This window comes from Salmo salar, chromosome 20 (genome assembly GCF_965601325.2).
Source record: "Salmo salar chromosome 20, fSalSal1, whole genome shotgun sequence".
In the NCBI taxonomy this organism is placed as follows: Eukaryota; Metazoa; Chordata; class Actinopteri; order Salmoniformes; family Salmonidae; genus Salmo; species Salmo salar.
Genome location: NC_138310.1, coordinates 9,054,634 through 9,068,741, shown reverse-complemented (window position 1 = coordinate 9,068,741; position 14,108 = coordinate 9,054,634). Strand labels below are relative to the sequence as shown.

Sequence of the window (14,108 nt, the reverse complement as noted above, 5' to 3'; positions counted from 1 at the left end):
AGCATGATGCCAGGCCCAGATGGAGCTGAATTAAGCTGTTAATAAATGAGGATTTTTCTCCCCACCTCCCTGCATCTGTGGGATGACACACACATACATACACACACACACACACACACACACACACACACACACACACACACACACACACACACACACACACACACACACACACACACACACACACATATTCTAATGAACCTGGGCTCAGCCAGATGGCTGTATTGTGAAGATCTCTCTCTCTCTTTGTGTGTTTCGCTCTGTCTCTCTCTCTCTCTCCGCTGTGTGTATCGTTGGCTCATCCCTTTATACAGTAGAGCCAGTTTTGCGAAGACGAGCTCGAAGCTAGTCGTCAACACCAGTGGGTCCTGTGTGTGCTGTACATGCAGTTGAATTGACCAAATGAGCAGTACATGCTGATATAATCTGGTATTTTATGTAGTCGTGAGTATGGTCATGTTACGTTTTCAAAGGAGTGAAGTGTAATGATGAAATGGCAAAAAGACACGCCCAGCTTCACCCACCCAGGGAGGAAGCAGTAGGCCTCTGCTCTACTGTATACCCGTGAGCGAGATGGGAAGCAGGGCGTGCGACGGCAACGGCGAGCCCACACACGCCTATCAGTCACGGACGTTTTGTTTTGGAAGTTAAGAGGATCCCTCTAAAGAGGAGCAAAATGGCAGCTGTCTCTCTTGATTTATCGCATCTCATCACTCCTCGAACCCCACGGCGCGGCTGGTAGAGAGGGAGGGAGGGAGTGAGGGAGGGAGGGAGGGAGTGAGGGTGGGTGGGGAAGGGAGGAGAGCCTAAGCACAGGCAGCCACGGCGCCGTACTTTAAAAGTGAATTATCCCTCGGCCGGCTTCTGAGGTAACACCTGAGGTGGTCATTAGACTGCCATTAAGGAGTGCAGCGCAGCACAGTGCGTAGCCTGAGAGGAGGGAGAGCGGGAGAGGAAGTGAGATGAGCCTCCATGCAGACACCCCCCCTCCCTCTCTCCCTCCCTCTCTCCGGAGAACAAACTTCCCCCAGATACAGGCACACACAACACAGGGACCTTGTGGGAATTGCTTTGGGAGTGCATCAGCTTTGTTCTTCCATATACCCCACTGATAAAAAAAAAAGGAGACGGGAGGGGGTTGAAGTAAGACAACAGTTGACTCTATTTTAAATCTCAGCCTGATGTTAGACAAGCCAACCCTTAAAATAAACACTATTCTTCCTTTTGCTCTCTTCTCCTGTAGCTTTGCTTTACTGCTGCCGTTGTCTTTTTGTTGTTGTTTGGGGAGTTTCTTCATCTTTTTCTATTCTTCCGTAAAGAAGAAGCGTTTCTTTTCCGGGCCCTGTCACTGTAACCATGCCGAGCTCTCCTCACTTTCATTATGTAAACAGCTTTGATATCGTCGCCGTGTGCCTCCTCTCTGCGTAAGTGGCTTTTAGAGAGAGCTCCGGACTGCCTGCTCTCGTCTCTGTCTGTCTGTCTCTGTCTCTGTCTCTGTGTTTGGGAAGTGTGGCGGTAGAGCGATACTTAAACCAGCCAGTACAGTCTGTAGAGCTCACTCTCCCATTCCTCAGGCCCACATCTCTAGCCACCACTGGACAGAGCAGGGCAGGCCTGCTCCATAGCCACTTGTTGTCTGTGTTTGGGCTTTTGAGCTACGGTCAGACCTGGGGTAACCCTCACCTCCTCCCATCTCCCCCCCCCCCCCATGTCAGTTGTAACTAGGGTTGCAAAGGGAGGGTATTTTACTGGAAACTTTAGAAGTTGACCAGTAAACTACCAGAATGTTGGTATCTTTCAAGGATTTTATGTAACCTATCACAAGACATCTAGTGGCCCTTTTGGGTACTTCAGATTATCACAGGCGTCTGTAATCATCTCTGGCCCTCTGTGTGGCATCATCACATGTAAAATATATGAAAGAATTGAATAAGATAATTTTAAATGAGAATGACAAAGCTGTAAAACGTGATCCTAAATAAAAACCATCAACTTAGTGAATACTATTGGTGTTTAATATGAGGAGTTCAGCATGAAATATCCTTTATGTATAACTGTTTTTACAAAATGTTATTTATTTGACTCTGTCAGTATGTATTTGCTGTCAATATTTTGGCGTCAAACTGGTGGTGGCAGTTGTGAATAAAGTAAATAGCTGGACAAGTTGCAGAGGTAATAATGCTGTTGTTGATTAGATGCTTTTTTCATTAATTAGGCTGTTTTCTATTGAACCATATGGTCTATCCACTAGAGCTGTATGGACAATATGGACACAGATATAATAAATGAATCAAATATGTGAATAATTGTTAAAAAAAAATATTCAAGTATAAATTACGAGAGATTGCCATAGATTTTCTGTTAATTACCAAAATTGCTGAAGATGCTGGTAACTTTGGCAAATTACTGATAGCTTTGCAACCCTAGTTGTACCCTCCTCTCCCACCTTTCCCTCCACCTTCCTTGTCCGGGGCAACACTCACCCCCTCCTCTCCCACCTTTCCCCCCACCTTCCTTGTCCGGGGCAACACTCACCCCCTCCTCTCCCACCTTTCCCTCCACCCCCTTTATCTTCGATAACCCTTATCCCCTCCTCCTCTCCCCCCACTACCATGTCCGGTGGATCATCTCCTTATCGCCTCGAGAGGTCAGCTGGACCAAGCATGACTGGAGTAATCAGAGAGCATTACACAATGTGGGAGGTCTGGATTCTACCCCTCCCCCCCCCCCCCCCCCCCCTCTATCTGAGGAAGGCCCTCCCTTGTTCGTTTGAAGAGGGTTTTTCCACCAGGTTAGTTTACAAACAGATCGACTTACCAACACAGTGGTCTTCATTAAGGCCTTAACCGGGGGGTGAGATGATGTGGGCAGTAGAGAGAAGAGAAGGGTAGGAGAGGGGCGTTGAGGGGGGGGCTATCGCTCGCCCACTCAGTGGAAAGCGCTTGGTCAAGGCCAGTCACCCACCCACCCTCCCTCCCTCCAATCTCAGCTGTCTACCGCAGTGGGAGCTGGCACCGGCCACACACATGCTCCTTAGGATTACCTTTCTCTCCTCCCTCCCTCCCCCCCACAGACTGAGCCCTCCTGTAAACCCTTCCTTCCTCTCTGCTCCTCCTGGTTCCTGGGGCACCGTGGGGTACGTCACCACAGCACTTCCCCTCAAACGAACCACATAGGCCCCCCCCCCCAGAGAAAGGGAGACGGAAGGGTCTGTTTAGAAACGCCTGGCCTTGATGAGTAGAGGAGACCTTGGGATGTGGGCTACCTGGCTGGGCTGTGGAGGTGGTGAGCGCTACGCTGCTTTCAGAGACATGTGGAGACATCATCCAACTGATGTCACAGGTTCAACGGGGTCAGGGGTACATGCGTCTTCCTCCTCCTCCTCATCTTCCTCGCCACACTTTGCCGCGCTGTCATTTTTGCCACAGCGAGTAGTTTAAGTAATACCGGCAGTACGTCTAATTTTGACAGTTGGGCAGTTTTTTTGGGGGGGGGGGGCATCAGCCAAATGTCCCCAATCCTCGTCAGTGTTGAGTGCACCCCCACTATCACAATCAACCTCAGCAGCACCAGCAGCCAGCCCCAGACAGACATGGCTCCAGGGAGAGAGAGACAGAACCACTTAGCACTCCTCCACTACCTGCAGGGCCAGGCCTTTCATTATAAGACTAATAACACTGTGTTAATGATGTGACAAAGTGCTGTAGCTTATGCCGCTGATCGGCTGCAGAGAGAGATGGCTGAGGCCCACGCGGCGATTGTAGCCATTTTCTCGTAGTAGTGAAGTTTCTTGTAGTGTGTGTGTGTTTGCACTTCTTTGCCTGTTTGTGTGTGTGTGTGTGTGTGTGTGTGGTGGTTACAGCTCCCATCAGCATATGATATTTTTTACTCTGTAACCATGTCATCTATGTTGACCATGTTGCCAGCAGCTTACCACACTACATCCCACTGCTGGCTTGCCTCTGAAGCTAAGCAAGATTGGTCCTGGTCGGTCCCTGGATGGGAGACCAGATGCTGCTGGAAGTGGTGTTGGATGGTCCACCCAAAAATATTCCAATGCCCCAGGGCAGTAATAAGGGACGTTGCCCTGTGTAGAGGGGCCGTTTTTCGGATGGGACGTTTAAACGGGTGTCCTGACTCTCTGTGGTCAAAAAAGATCCCATGGCACTTATTGTAAGAGTAGGGGTGTTAACCCTGGTGTCCTGACTAAATTCCCAAGCTGTCACTCATACCATCATGGTCACCTAATCATCCCCAGGTTCCAATTGGCTCATTCATCCCCCCTACTCACCCCTGTAACTATTCCCCATGTCGTTGCTGTAAATGAGAATGTGTTCTCAGTCAGCTTACCTTGTAAAATAATAAATAAGGGTAAAATGAATTAAAAAGTACTCTGTGGGGTTTGTTATTTTGGGCTTGTGTGTGGACTCCCTCTCTCTCTCATCCGGGCCTGGAGTGATACTGATCTCAGAGCTGTGCTTCCTCATCTGACTCCAATCAGCAAGCCCCTGTATCCTGACCCTGGGCCTGTCTGTCAACCTGAACAAAGACCTCTGTGTACCGGCGGACAGACACACACGAAACAGCACATATACACTATGCTTCATGCATGCTCTGCCTACATATGCGTGCGTGCGTGCGCGCACACACACCCACACTCACACACGCGCTCTCAGTCCACCCTCGCTCTCAGTCCCCCTCCCCCACCTCCCCATTCCTTATCTTTTTCCACATCAGATGGTTTTCAGGCCACCTGAGGCGCTGAACAAATAATGTAGCACAAATGAAATTTCCTGCTAGGGTTATTGATGCCATTAAAAACTTGCATATTGAGCCTCGCAATCATTTTAGTCTTCATCAGGGAGCCTGACATTTAGTGAATTAGCTGATGTGGCCACAGCTATATCTCTTAGCGTTCGGAGCGTTCCTCATCTAGCGGGTCAAATGGTAAAATCTGTCATCTCATTTGGTCTGTCCGCCAGGCCTGCGATTGGCTAATCCCTCCTAATCATATCTCATGGCATCATTTGTCCATAATGTGTTTCTTTAGACACATAATCAGGTTAGCAATGACTTTCTTTTGGCTTTAAAAGAGCATGTGGTTATAATGATTGGTATTAGCCTTTTCCCTCTGACTTTGCTTAGAGGAGACTGTGGGCTTTGAATACTGAACTAGGTACTGGTTTAACTCTGTGCAATGTTGTGGAGTATTGTATTGGATCCTGTGACTGTACCATACTGCTATCTGGTAGTACACCCATACCCCAAAACTATGTTGTATTGTACCGATGTAAATAGGTTTAAGTACCTAGGCAACAGTGTGACAGTGGTCACTCAGTTTGTGTGTGCCTGTGTGTCTCAGGGCTCAGACCTGACACGCTCTGCCTCCACGGCGCCTCGTCTCTCCCTCCCAGCCCCTTGGTTTCCTGTGTGGCTCCAGGGAGTCCGGCTAAAGCGAACACAAACACAGAGGACAGGGAGGGACCTGACTCTGGCCTGTCCAGCTGTCCCTGTGGTCACCCCAGACGCCACAGACCTCACCAACACCATGCCACACCACATACCCCTTGTCCTCGCCCACCCGGCTTGGGCCACAAGACCACATCGCCGCACCTCCATGCCAGGCTGGGCACGTCTGATTAATACCCCCAAACCCCCACAGCTGAGACATCATCATCATCATCCGCTACAAACATGCCAAAACACGACCGGCACAAAGTTCTTTCTCCTCCTCCCTCATCCCTCTCTCATTCGCTTCCAAACATAACGACGCCACAAAAGCCCTTATGTTTTCAGCTGCCGAGGAGTCCGAACGGGAGGGAGCGAGAGAAAGGGGAGGAGACGGGGTTAAAAAGAAAGTTGTTGATGTCATTGAACCATGAAACCGTTGGCCTGGGGTTGAAATTGCACTGTATACAAGTTCCTCAGTGCTGTGGCTGGGAGGATAAACATGTCTTACATCAGCTCGGTGCTTGTATCACAGATTTCCTCCCTTGGCTTCCATTCCCTCTATTCCCTCCAGTCCCTCTGAGCTCCAAGAGCACGGGCACGTCCCAACTCCAAACACTTTCAATTAGCTCACACATACAATACCGCCTGTCTGTCTAGGGGCCAAATACACCGACTATACACTGTGTACACGAACCAAGTAAAAGTACATGATTATTCACTCAAGCTGGGTGCTGTTCTTGCTGTGTTGCTGTACATGGTTTTGGAAGTGACGTCAACATGAGGTGTGTACCGCAAACTGTGCCGTTGTGTTCGTTGCAAATAAAGATTTCTGTTTTTTTTCTTTGTCTTTCAGATCATCACGCATTATGTTTACCAACTGCTGGAGACAAAGTGCAACTTGACAAAGGAAATCGTGCCGGTAAGTATTTGCGAGTGAGGGGGGAAAAAACGAGGCGTTCAGGCCTTTTAAAGATTATAGGGGATATTAAACGTGAAAGTTGACGTAAATGCGTCGGCTTCCGAGAATGATTATGATATTGAGTGTCCCCGGAAAACTAGGATCGGAGAGAAGGGAATCAGCTTTTTTTTCTTTCTCTCTCTTTGTCCAAAAGTGTCTCCTCAACAAATGAACTGTATTTGTGACACGTCGTTTCTGAGTCAGGAAAAGCTGTGGCTTAATCTGTTTTGCATTCAAATGCGCTCAAAGGGACTTTATTCGCTGTCACTGGCGCATTCTTGCTCTCTGCTCATCCCAACATTCAACACAGGCTTGACTTCCCCCCCCCGTTGCTCTTCGTTTCTGAGGAGGAAGATTGGTCCTTCTTCCTCTTAGCATTTCTCTACCCCCTGTTCATAGTGAATGTTTACAACCTCTGTTGTTCTGGGGCAGGGAGTAGCCGTTAACGGCACTAACAACCTATAAATCACCTAGCTAACCCAGTTTTTATTACACCTGTACACTTTTACACTCTGCCTGCCTTATTTATCTGGTTATTCCGCCGGAATATCGCACTGTTCTAGTGTGTGCGCACGCGGGTGTGTGGTAGTGGTGGGTCCGTCCACCTGCCTCGAGTTGAACTTGTGACCGCAGATTTTAAGCAGATTAACCAGGGCCAAGTATAGAAGGAGGGAACAAGAGAAAGAAAGAGAAGAAAGGCTGAGATTTCGCCCCCTCCCCTTTTTCTTTGTCTGCTTGGATTAAGTTCTTGCAGCTGCCACCCATGGTTTTTACGGACAGTGCGTGTCTCCTCAGAGATTCCTCTAGGCACACTGGGGACCTCGTCCATCCAAGGGCAGTTGAGGACACACGCATTGGGCCTTATTCGTTACTACGCAGGATGTCAGACCCTCCGTCCCACCCGCCCGCCTTCCAAAAACATGCTAACAAGGCCATGCTTCCTTCCGAGTACTGTACTTCTGAACATGATTTTGATTACATATTTGTTTAAATTGCTGCACTAATGAAAGGATGATACTGTGTCATGTGACCAGGTGGATGCCACAGAGGAGGAGCCCAGGAGTTTCATCTACATGAGTGCTGATGCCATGTCCAACCCTGCCAAGCTGCTGGTGCTCATCCAGGGGTGCGGGGTGGTCCGGGCCGGCCAGTGGGCACGACGCCTCATCATCAACCAAGACCTTGACTCAGGAACACAGATCCCCTTCATCACCCGCGCCCAGGAGGTAGGGCCGCCGCCCACCCGGGTGACACTGGGGGGGTTAACCTGCCAGGGGTACAGAGGTGTTGGGTTGGCAGAGGTGGTTGGGGTAACCATGGGGTCTGCAGATTGCTCTGCAGATTGCGTTTAGGTATGAGTCTTGTTTGTCTTCGTGAATGGCAGACCTGGGTGTGGCCTTGTGACTTATGGTAGCCTGGTTGGTTAGGGCTGTAGCTTGGCCGGGGCTTTTTAGATGCGTCTAGGCTGCGAATGTTTGTGTAAGGGACATTGAACATGTGATTCTGTGTTGTTTCTGTGGTGTATATATGTCTTGGTTTAATTTTGATTTGTGTTGAATACTTTGTCATTTTATAAACGGGTTATTGTGAGAGTATGCAGGCCTGTAGCCTATTTCTATACATGCATCTTGTTCAATCTCCCACCCCCCCCTCTATCTCTCTGTCTTTGTATTCCCCTGTGTGACACTGCCAGCTGCAGTGCTGCAGTTCAGTGTTCTAGGCTGTGGTCTGTCTCTGTCTGTCTGTCTGTCTGTCTGTCTGTCTGTCTGTCTGGAGTCTTAGCTGCAGGTCAGCCCTCAGGTCTGCAGCAGCTTCACACCACCGTGCTCCCTGATCAGCAAGGCTCCCCTCTCGACACACACACACACTCTATCTCTCTCTCTGCATCTTTCTCTCTCTCTCTTTACCTCCGTCTCTTTCTTTCTTTCTTTTTCTTTCTTTCTCTTTCTACCTCTCTCTGTCTCGCTCTCACACCCCCTCTTACTCGAAGACCCTTGGAAGGCATCCCGGCCGTGCCCTCCTTCAGCATGTACCCTAGAAATAGCCAAGGTTTGGGTAGTATGTTGTAAATAATGGTGGTGATGTGAGGTAGTGAAGAAAGGCCTTTAGGAGTCAACTAGGCCTGAGGGCCTCGGGAAGCTTTGAGACCACCTGGAATCTCTCCTTTCACTTCCATCTCTGACACAGAGAGGTATTCTATTGTTTTGTTAGGGCTCTCTCCAATGAAAACCCCCTTTTTTAGGGCAGCCACATTCCTCCGCAGACTTCCATCCATAATGTGTAAACCCAGGTGAAGTTTTAGCGCGAGCCGTGATGCCGATGTTGTGTGAAGTGTAATTTAGATTCTCATTTCTTCTCCCCGTGCCCTTGTGTACGGCAGGACTGCGTCAGCGTGCCGGAAGCCCCAGGTTTTCCACACTCTTATTTCCCCCCTCATCACAGCGCTCATTTGTCAACCTGGCCTAAGCTACCTGCCTAATTTAATCGGCCCACCGTTCAAATTGACTTAGGGGAGATCCCTGCTTTCTCTCTCTCTCCCGCCTTCTAAATGTCATAAAGACTTGCGCAGACGGCCAGGTTTATTTGCCGGCGCGACTGGAGCAGAGATGTGTGTGTTACAGTACGACTGGTTATTATTACATTTGCCTGGAGAGTTGCGTTCCTCAGACACAAAGTGACAGGCGAGATATAGAGACCGCTGTGAGTATAGCCGTGTCTATTCATCATGATAAAACAAGGAGCCGTATCCTTACGCCTTTGACACATCGTCATCATGGCATTTACAGGAAGTTCTTCCACTCTGGGATGGAGCTGGATACCTATTAGCCACTACTGTTGGCGCTTCTTAGTGAAATTTCCTCTAGGTACAGATCTAGGATCAGTTCCTCCTCTCCCAATCACAACCTTAACCATTAGTAGGGAAAATGCTAAACTGACCCAAGATGAGGCCTCTGAGTTGCAAAGGTGTTAGGAGGAAAGCCAGGAGTTATTCCCTGACCATGTGACCAGACCAGGAAAAACTCTGGTTACGTGGTTAGGGGAAGCGAGGCAGACGGACAGGCAGACAGACAGGCAGACAGACAGTTCCCCCTCTGACTACCTGAGTGGGAGCTCTAGCCCGACTCTACGAGGAGATGTTATCTCAGGTGGGCTGATTAACACATAGCCGACCAGGAGATCAAGTAGAACCTCTTCACACTGCAGATTCATCATGTCCTCCACTCTTCTCTCATTTTCTCCCCTTCCTGTCTGGAAGACTCCTCTCTTGGAGAGCTGTACAGCCACAGAGAGCTGAAGTGTCCAGGATATTGAACGGCGGAGTGTGAACTGTCTGAGGAGGCTAAAGTGTAGGCGGGACTGATTTAGGGCCTTACGTGTTCCCTCTCCTTATGTGGTAACCGTGTCAGAATGGTGCATGCTATAATAAACTGTTATTCTGTTTTCTAACAAAGGCAATTCTGTGTAGATGCACCGCAGGATACAATTCATTCACCCCCCCCCCCACCACCACCACCACCTGACTACCTGTGTTAACCCCTGTTGGACCTGTCTCGTGTGTACTACCACGAGATGCAGAGGAACCGTGCAGTCCACCATCATTACCAGTGTGTTCTAATGGAGACAAAGGAAGCCTTTAGCCATTCAATACACACACACATGGATGCACCCACGCACACGCAGCCATATCGCCGGGCAGAGGGGGGAATTCACACCATGTATGTGTCAGCGGTAGAAAACCCTCACTTTTCATTCCTCTCCGTCCTCCTTTGAAGCCACACTTAGCCCCGGCCCTCCTGTCCAATGGGATCAGTTCTGGCAAAGCCGTGGATTGTGGGAAAAGGAGTTTGCGCTGGTTAATCAGACCCCAGACGCCCCCCCCTCCTCCGCCTGACCGGGCATGTGCCTCTCCCCCATCAGGGTGAATCTGAGGGCAACCTTCCCTGGCTCTCACCATCAGACTCAAAACACACTTATTTCTGGGAAGCCAACCTTTAGGCTATATCAGTAGCCACAGTGAAAACGACTAGCTGCAGCGTCCACTATGGATAACAAGTATGCTGGACCTATGTCTATGACAAGCTATCACACTGTCGCCAAGACTATGACAATTAAATAAGCAATGTCTGAGTGTTTGGTTTTAAAAAAAATCGACGCCCAGTTATGACAGCTATACCTTCCCGTTTATGACTACTAAGATATTGTATGTGTGAGTACACTGTGCTGTACACTCACACGCACGCACACATGTATCCATACTCACACACAGTAACACATGTATCCATACTAACACACACAGAGCATGCACACACACACACACACACACACACACACACACACACACACACTCCACCACTCACACCACCCTCCCTCACACTCGGCACAGTTGTTGCGGATGGTGTGGAAGTGGCGCTATTCCCAGAGCCTGGCTGTAAAGTGACAGGCGAGGGGAGCCCACTCCAGCGCGGGCCCCAGTGGCAGCACAGGCAGAGTCGGGAGGCAGGAGAGGAGAGAGGGGTGGAGGGAGGCAGCCGGCTGACAGCTCCACTGCAGGGAGAGGCCCTCTTAATGACAGCTTATTCCTTCATGATTTCAATTCTTGACAGTGGACAGGTCTGCTTGTTGCGTCATGGCAGCTGTATCATTACCTTCTGGCCCTGTCAAGGCTGCATTTTGAGAGAGAGAGAGAGAGAGAGAGAGGGAGAGAAAGGAAGGAAGGTAGAAAAGAGAGGACAACCGACCAGAGGTAAGAGAGAGAGAGAGGGAAAGGGGAAAGAAAGAAGAGAGAAGAGGATGTGGGCAGGATGTGTTTAGCAGTGCTGGGTTCTAGTAGTTACCTGGGATTGTGAGTGGATTGGTGCAGTACTCAAACACTGTTGTCATTCATGGTTGAAGGGGAGCGATAGGTAATGCTGTCGCATACTGTCTGCAATATTCAGGAAAACATGCAACTAGGCAAACGCACACCCACAAGTACACACAAACTAGGCTTGGGCGGTATCCAGATTGCCATACCTTCATACCGACCTTGTCATCCTAGGATATTCGGTAATATTGGCACTGAACACAAGGGCCGCAATTTCAAACCCCACTGAGCCTCTGTAATCTGAAGGTTAGCAATGCTAACAAGTACATGTCACATCCCATAGGGAATGCTAGCTAAATGCTAATGAGCGCATAGCGAACATTTTATACAGTGTCTGATATAAACGTTTTGCTGGACAGGCATTCCGGCTCATAAAGTTACACAAGTAACTCAAAAATGCTACTCCCAGTTTGCTACTCGCGCAAAACAAATATAAGACAGCAAGGCTTTTGATCCAGGAGAGGTTTCTCTGCTTTTAGCAAGAGAAGCTTGATTTTGCAAGAAGCTAACCAAATGCACAACTGCAGAGCATTTAGAACATTTTAGACAGTTTACTTAATAATAGTTAGAAGATATCTAGCTGGCAAACATTTAGTTGTGAATTCCATACGGTAACTAAATCACCTGGTGGGTGGTGCACAACGGTGAGTGACTCTCTCGTCATTGTGTGCTTGTAAACACACACCATGTGATGGGACTACCAGTAAGCTTCATAATGAAAAAGAATATGACGGATGAAATGAAGAACACAATCTTCTTTATCTCCTAAAATCATCCCAGGATACAGTTGAAGTCGGAAGTTTACGTACGCCTTAGCCAAATCCATTTAAACTCAGTTTTTCACAATTCCTGACATTTAATCCTCGTAAAAATTTCCTGTTTTAGGTCAGTTAGGATCACTACTTTATTTTAAGAATGTGCACTGTCAGAATAATAGTAGAGAGAATGATTTATTTCAGCTTTTATTTCTTTCATCACATTCCCAGTGAGTCAGAAGTTTACATACACTCAATTACTATTTGGTAGCATTGCCATTAAAATTGTTTAACTTGGATCAAACGTTTTGGGTAGCCTTCCACAAGCTTCCCACAATAAGTTGGGTGAATTTTGGCCCATTCCTCCTGACAGAGCTGGTGTAACTGAGTCAGGTTTGTTGGCCTCCTTGCTCGCACACAGTATTTCAGTTCTGCCCACATATTTTCTATAGGATTGAGGTCAGGGCTTTGTGATGGCCACTCCAATACCTTGACTTTGTTGTCCTTAAGCCATTTTGCCACAACTTCTGAAGTATGCTTGGGGTCATTGTCCGTTTGGAAGACCCATTTGCGACCAAGCTTTAACTTCCTGACTGATGTCTTGATTTGTTGCTTCAATATATCCACATAATTTCCCCCGTCATGATGCCATCTATTTTGTGAAGTGCACCAGTCCCTCCTGCAGCAAAGCACCCCCACAACATGATGCTGCCACCCCCGTGCTTCACGGTTGGGATGGTGTTCTTCGACTTGCAAGCCTCCCCCTTTTTCCTCCGAACATAACAATGGTCATTATGGCCAAACAGTTCTATTTTTGTTTCATCAGACCAGAGGACATTTCTCTAAAAAGTACGATCTTTGTCCCCATGTGCAGTTGCAAACCGTTGTCTGGCTTTTTTATGGCGGTTTTGGAGCAGTGGCTTCTTCCTTGCTGAGCGGCCTTTCAGGTTATGTCGATATAGGACTCGTTTTACTGTGGATATAGATAGTTTTGTACCTGTTTCCTCCAGCATCTTCACAGGGTCATATGCTGTTGTTCTGGGATTGATTTGTTCTTTTTGTACCAAAGTACGTTCATCTCTAGGAGACAGAATGCGTCTCCTTCCTGAGCGTGTTGACAGCTGCGTGGTCCCATGGTGTTTATACCTGCGTACTATTGTTTGTACAGATGAACGTAGTACCTTCATGCATTTGGAAATTGCTCCCAAGGATGAACCAGACTTGTGGAGGTCTACAATTTTTTTTCTGAAGTCTTGGCTGATTTCTTTTGATTATCCCGTGATGTCAAGCAAAGAGGCACTGAGTTTGAAGGTAGGCCTTAAAATGCATCCACAGGTAAACTTCCAATTGACTCAAATGATGTCAATTAGCCTATCAGAAGCTTCTAAAGCCGTGACATCAGTTTCTGGAATTTTCCAAGCTGTTTAAAGGCACAGTCAACTTAGTGTATGTAAACTTCTGACCCACTGGAATTGTGATACAGTGAATTATAAATGAAATAATCTGTCTGTAAACAATTGTTGGAAAAATTACTTGTGTCATGCACAAAGTTGATGTCCTAACCGACTTGCCAAAACTATAGTTTGTTAACAAGAAATTTGTGGAGTGGTTGAAAAACGACTTCAACTGTATATACTGTATACCGCCCAAGCCTAACACACACGCACACGCACACACCACTCTTTAAGCTTGCTAGTTGGCTACCTGGTCTCCCGTATGGATGGAGGGATTGTGGGTAGGACAACTAGCTCTCACAGTCTCATGTCAGCGTTAGACATTCATCCACGTTCCAAATGTTAAAGTGTGTAAGGTTAAGTTTAGGCATTAACTCCGAAATCTGGTTAAGGTTAGGGTTCAGATTTGGGATACGCTCAGAACAAAAAATCTCAAAAACAACTTCCTATCACTGGATTACCAATTTCACTGTTGCCCCTAGTGGCCAGTTTCCACGTCGTCTCCCAACGTCCTCAGACATGGATGGATGTTGAATACTGACTTGTGTCACAGGTGACATGGCCGGGGTAGGAAGCTGCTCTCTCACCGTGGCGTTTGGAGCGCAGGAGGGAGTGAAAAGGAGCAT

General features: G+C 48.0%; 1 protein-coding gene across 6 annotated transcripts in view; it reads left to right on the top strand.

Moving 5' to 3' along the window:
- The window catches only part of LOC106580148 (cotranscriptional regulator ARB2A homolog), a 200,619-nt gene that overhangs the window by 10,512 nt on the left and 175,999 nt on the right, over nucleotides 1-14,108 (top strand). For all 6 annotated transcript variants that reach the window (XM_014160887.3, XM_014160885.3, XM_014160886.3 and 3 more), the window contains exons 5-6: nucleotides 6,305-6,370; nucleotides 7,444-7,635. In XM_014160887.3, the coding sequence (XP_014016362.1) occupies nucleotides 6,305-6,370; nucleotides 7,444-7,635 (258 nt within the window). The remainder of the gene's footprint in view (nucleotides 1-6,304; nucleotides 6,371-7,443; nucleotides 7,636-14,108) is intronic.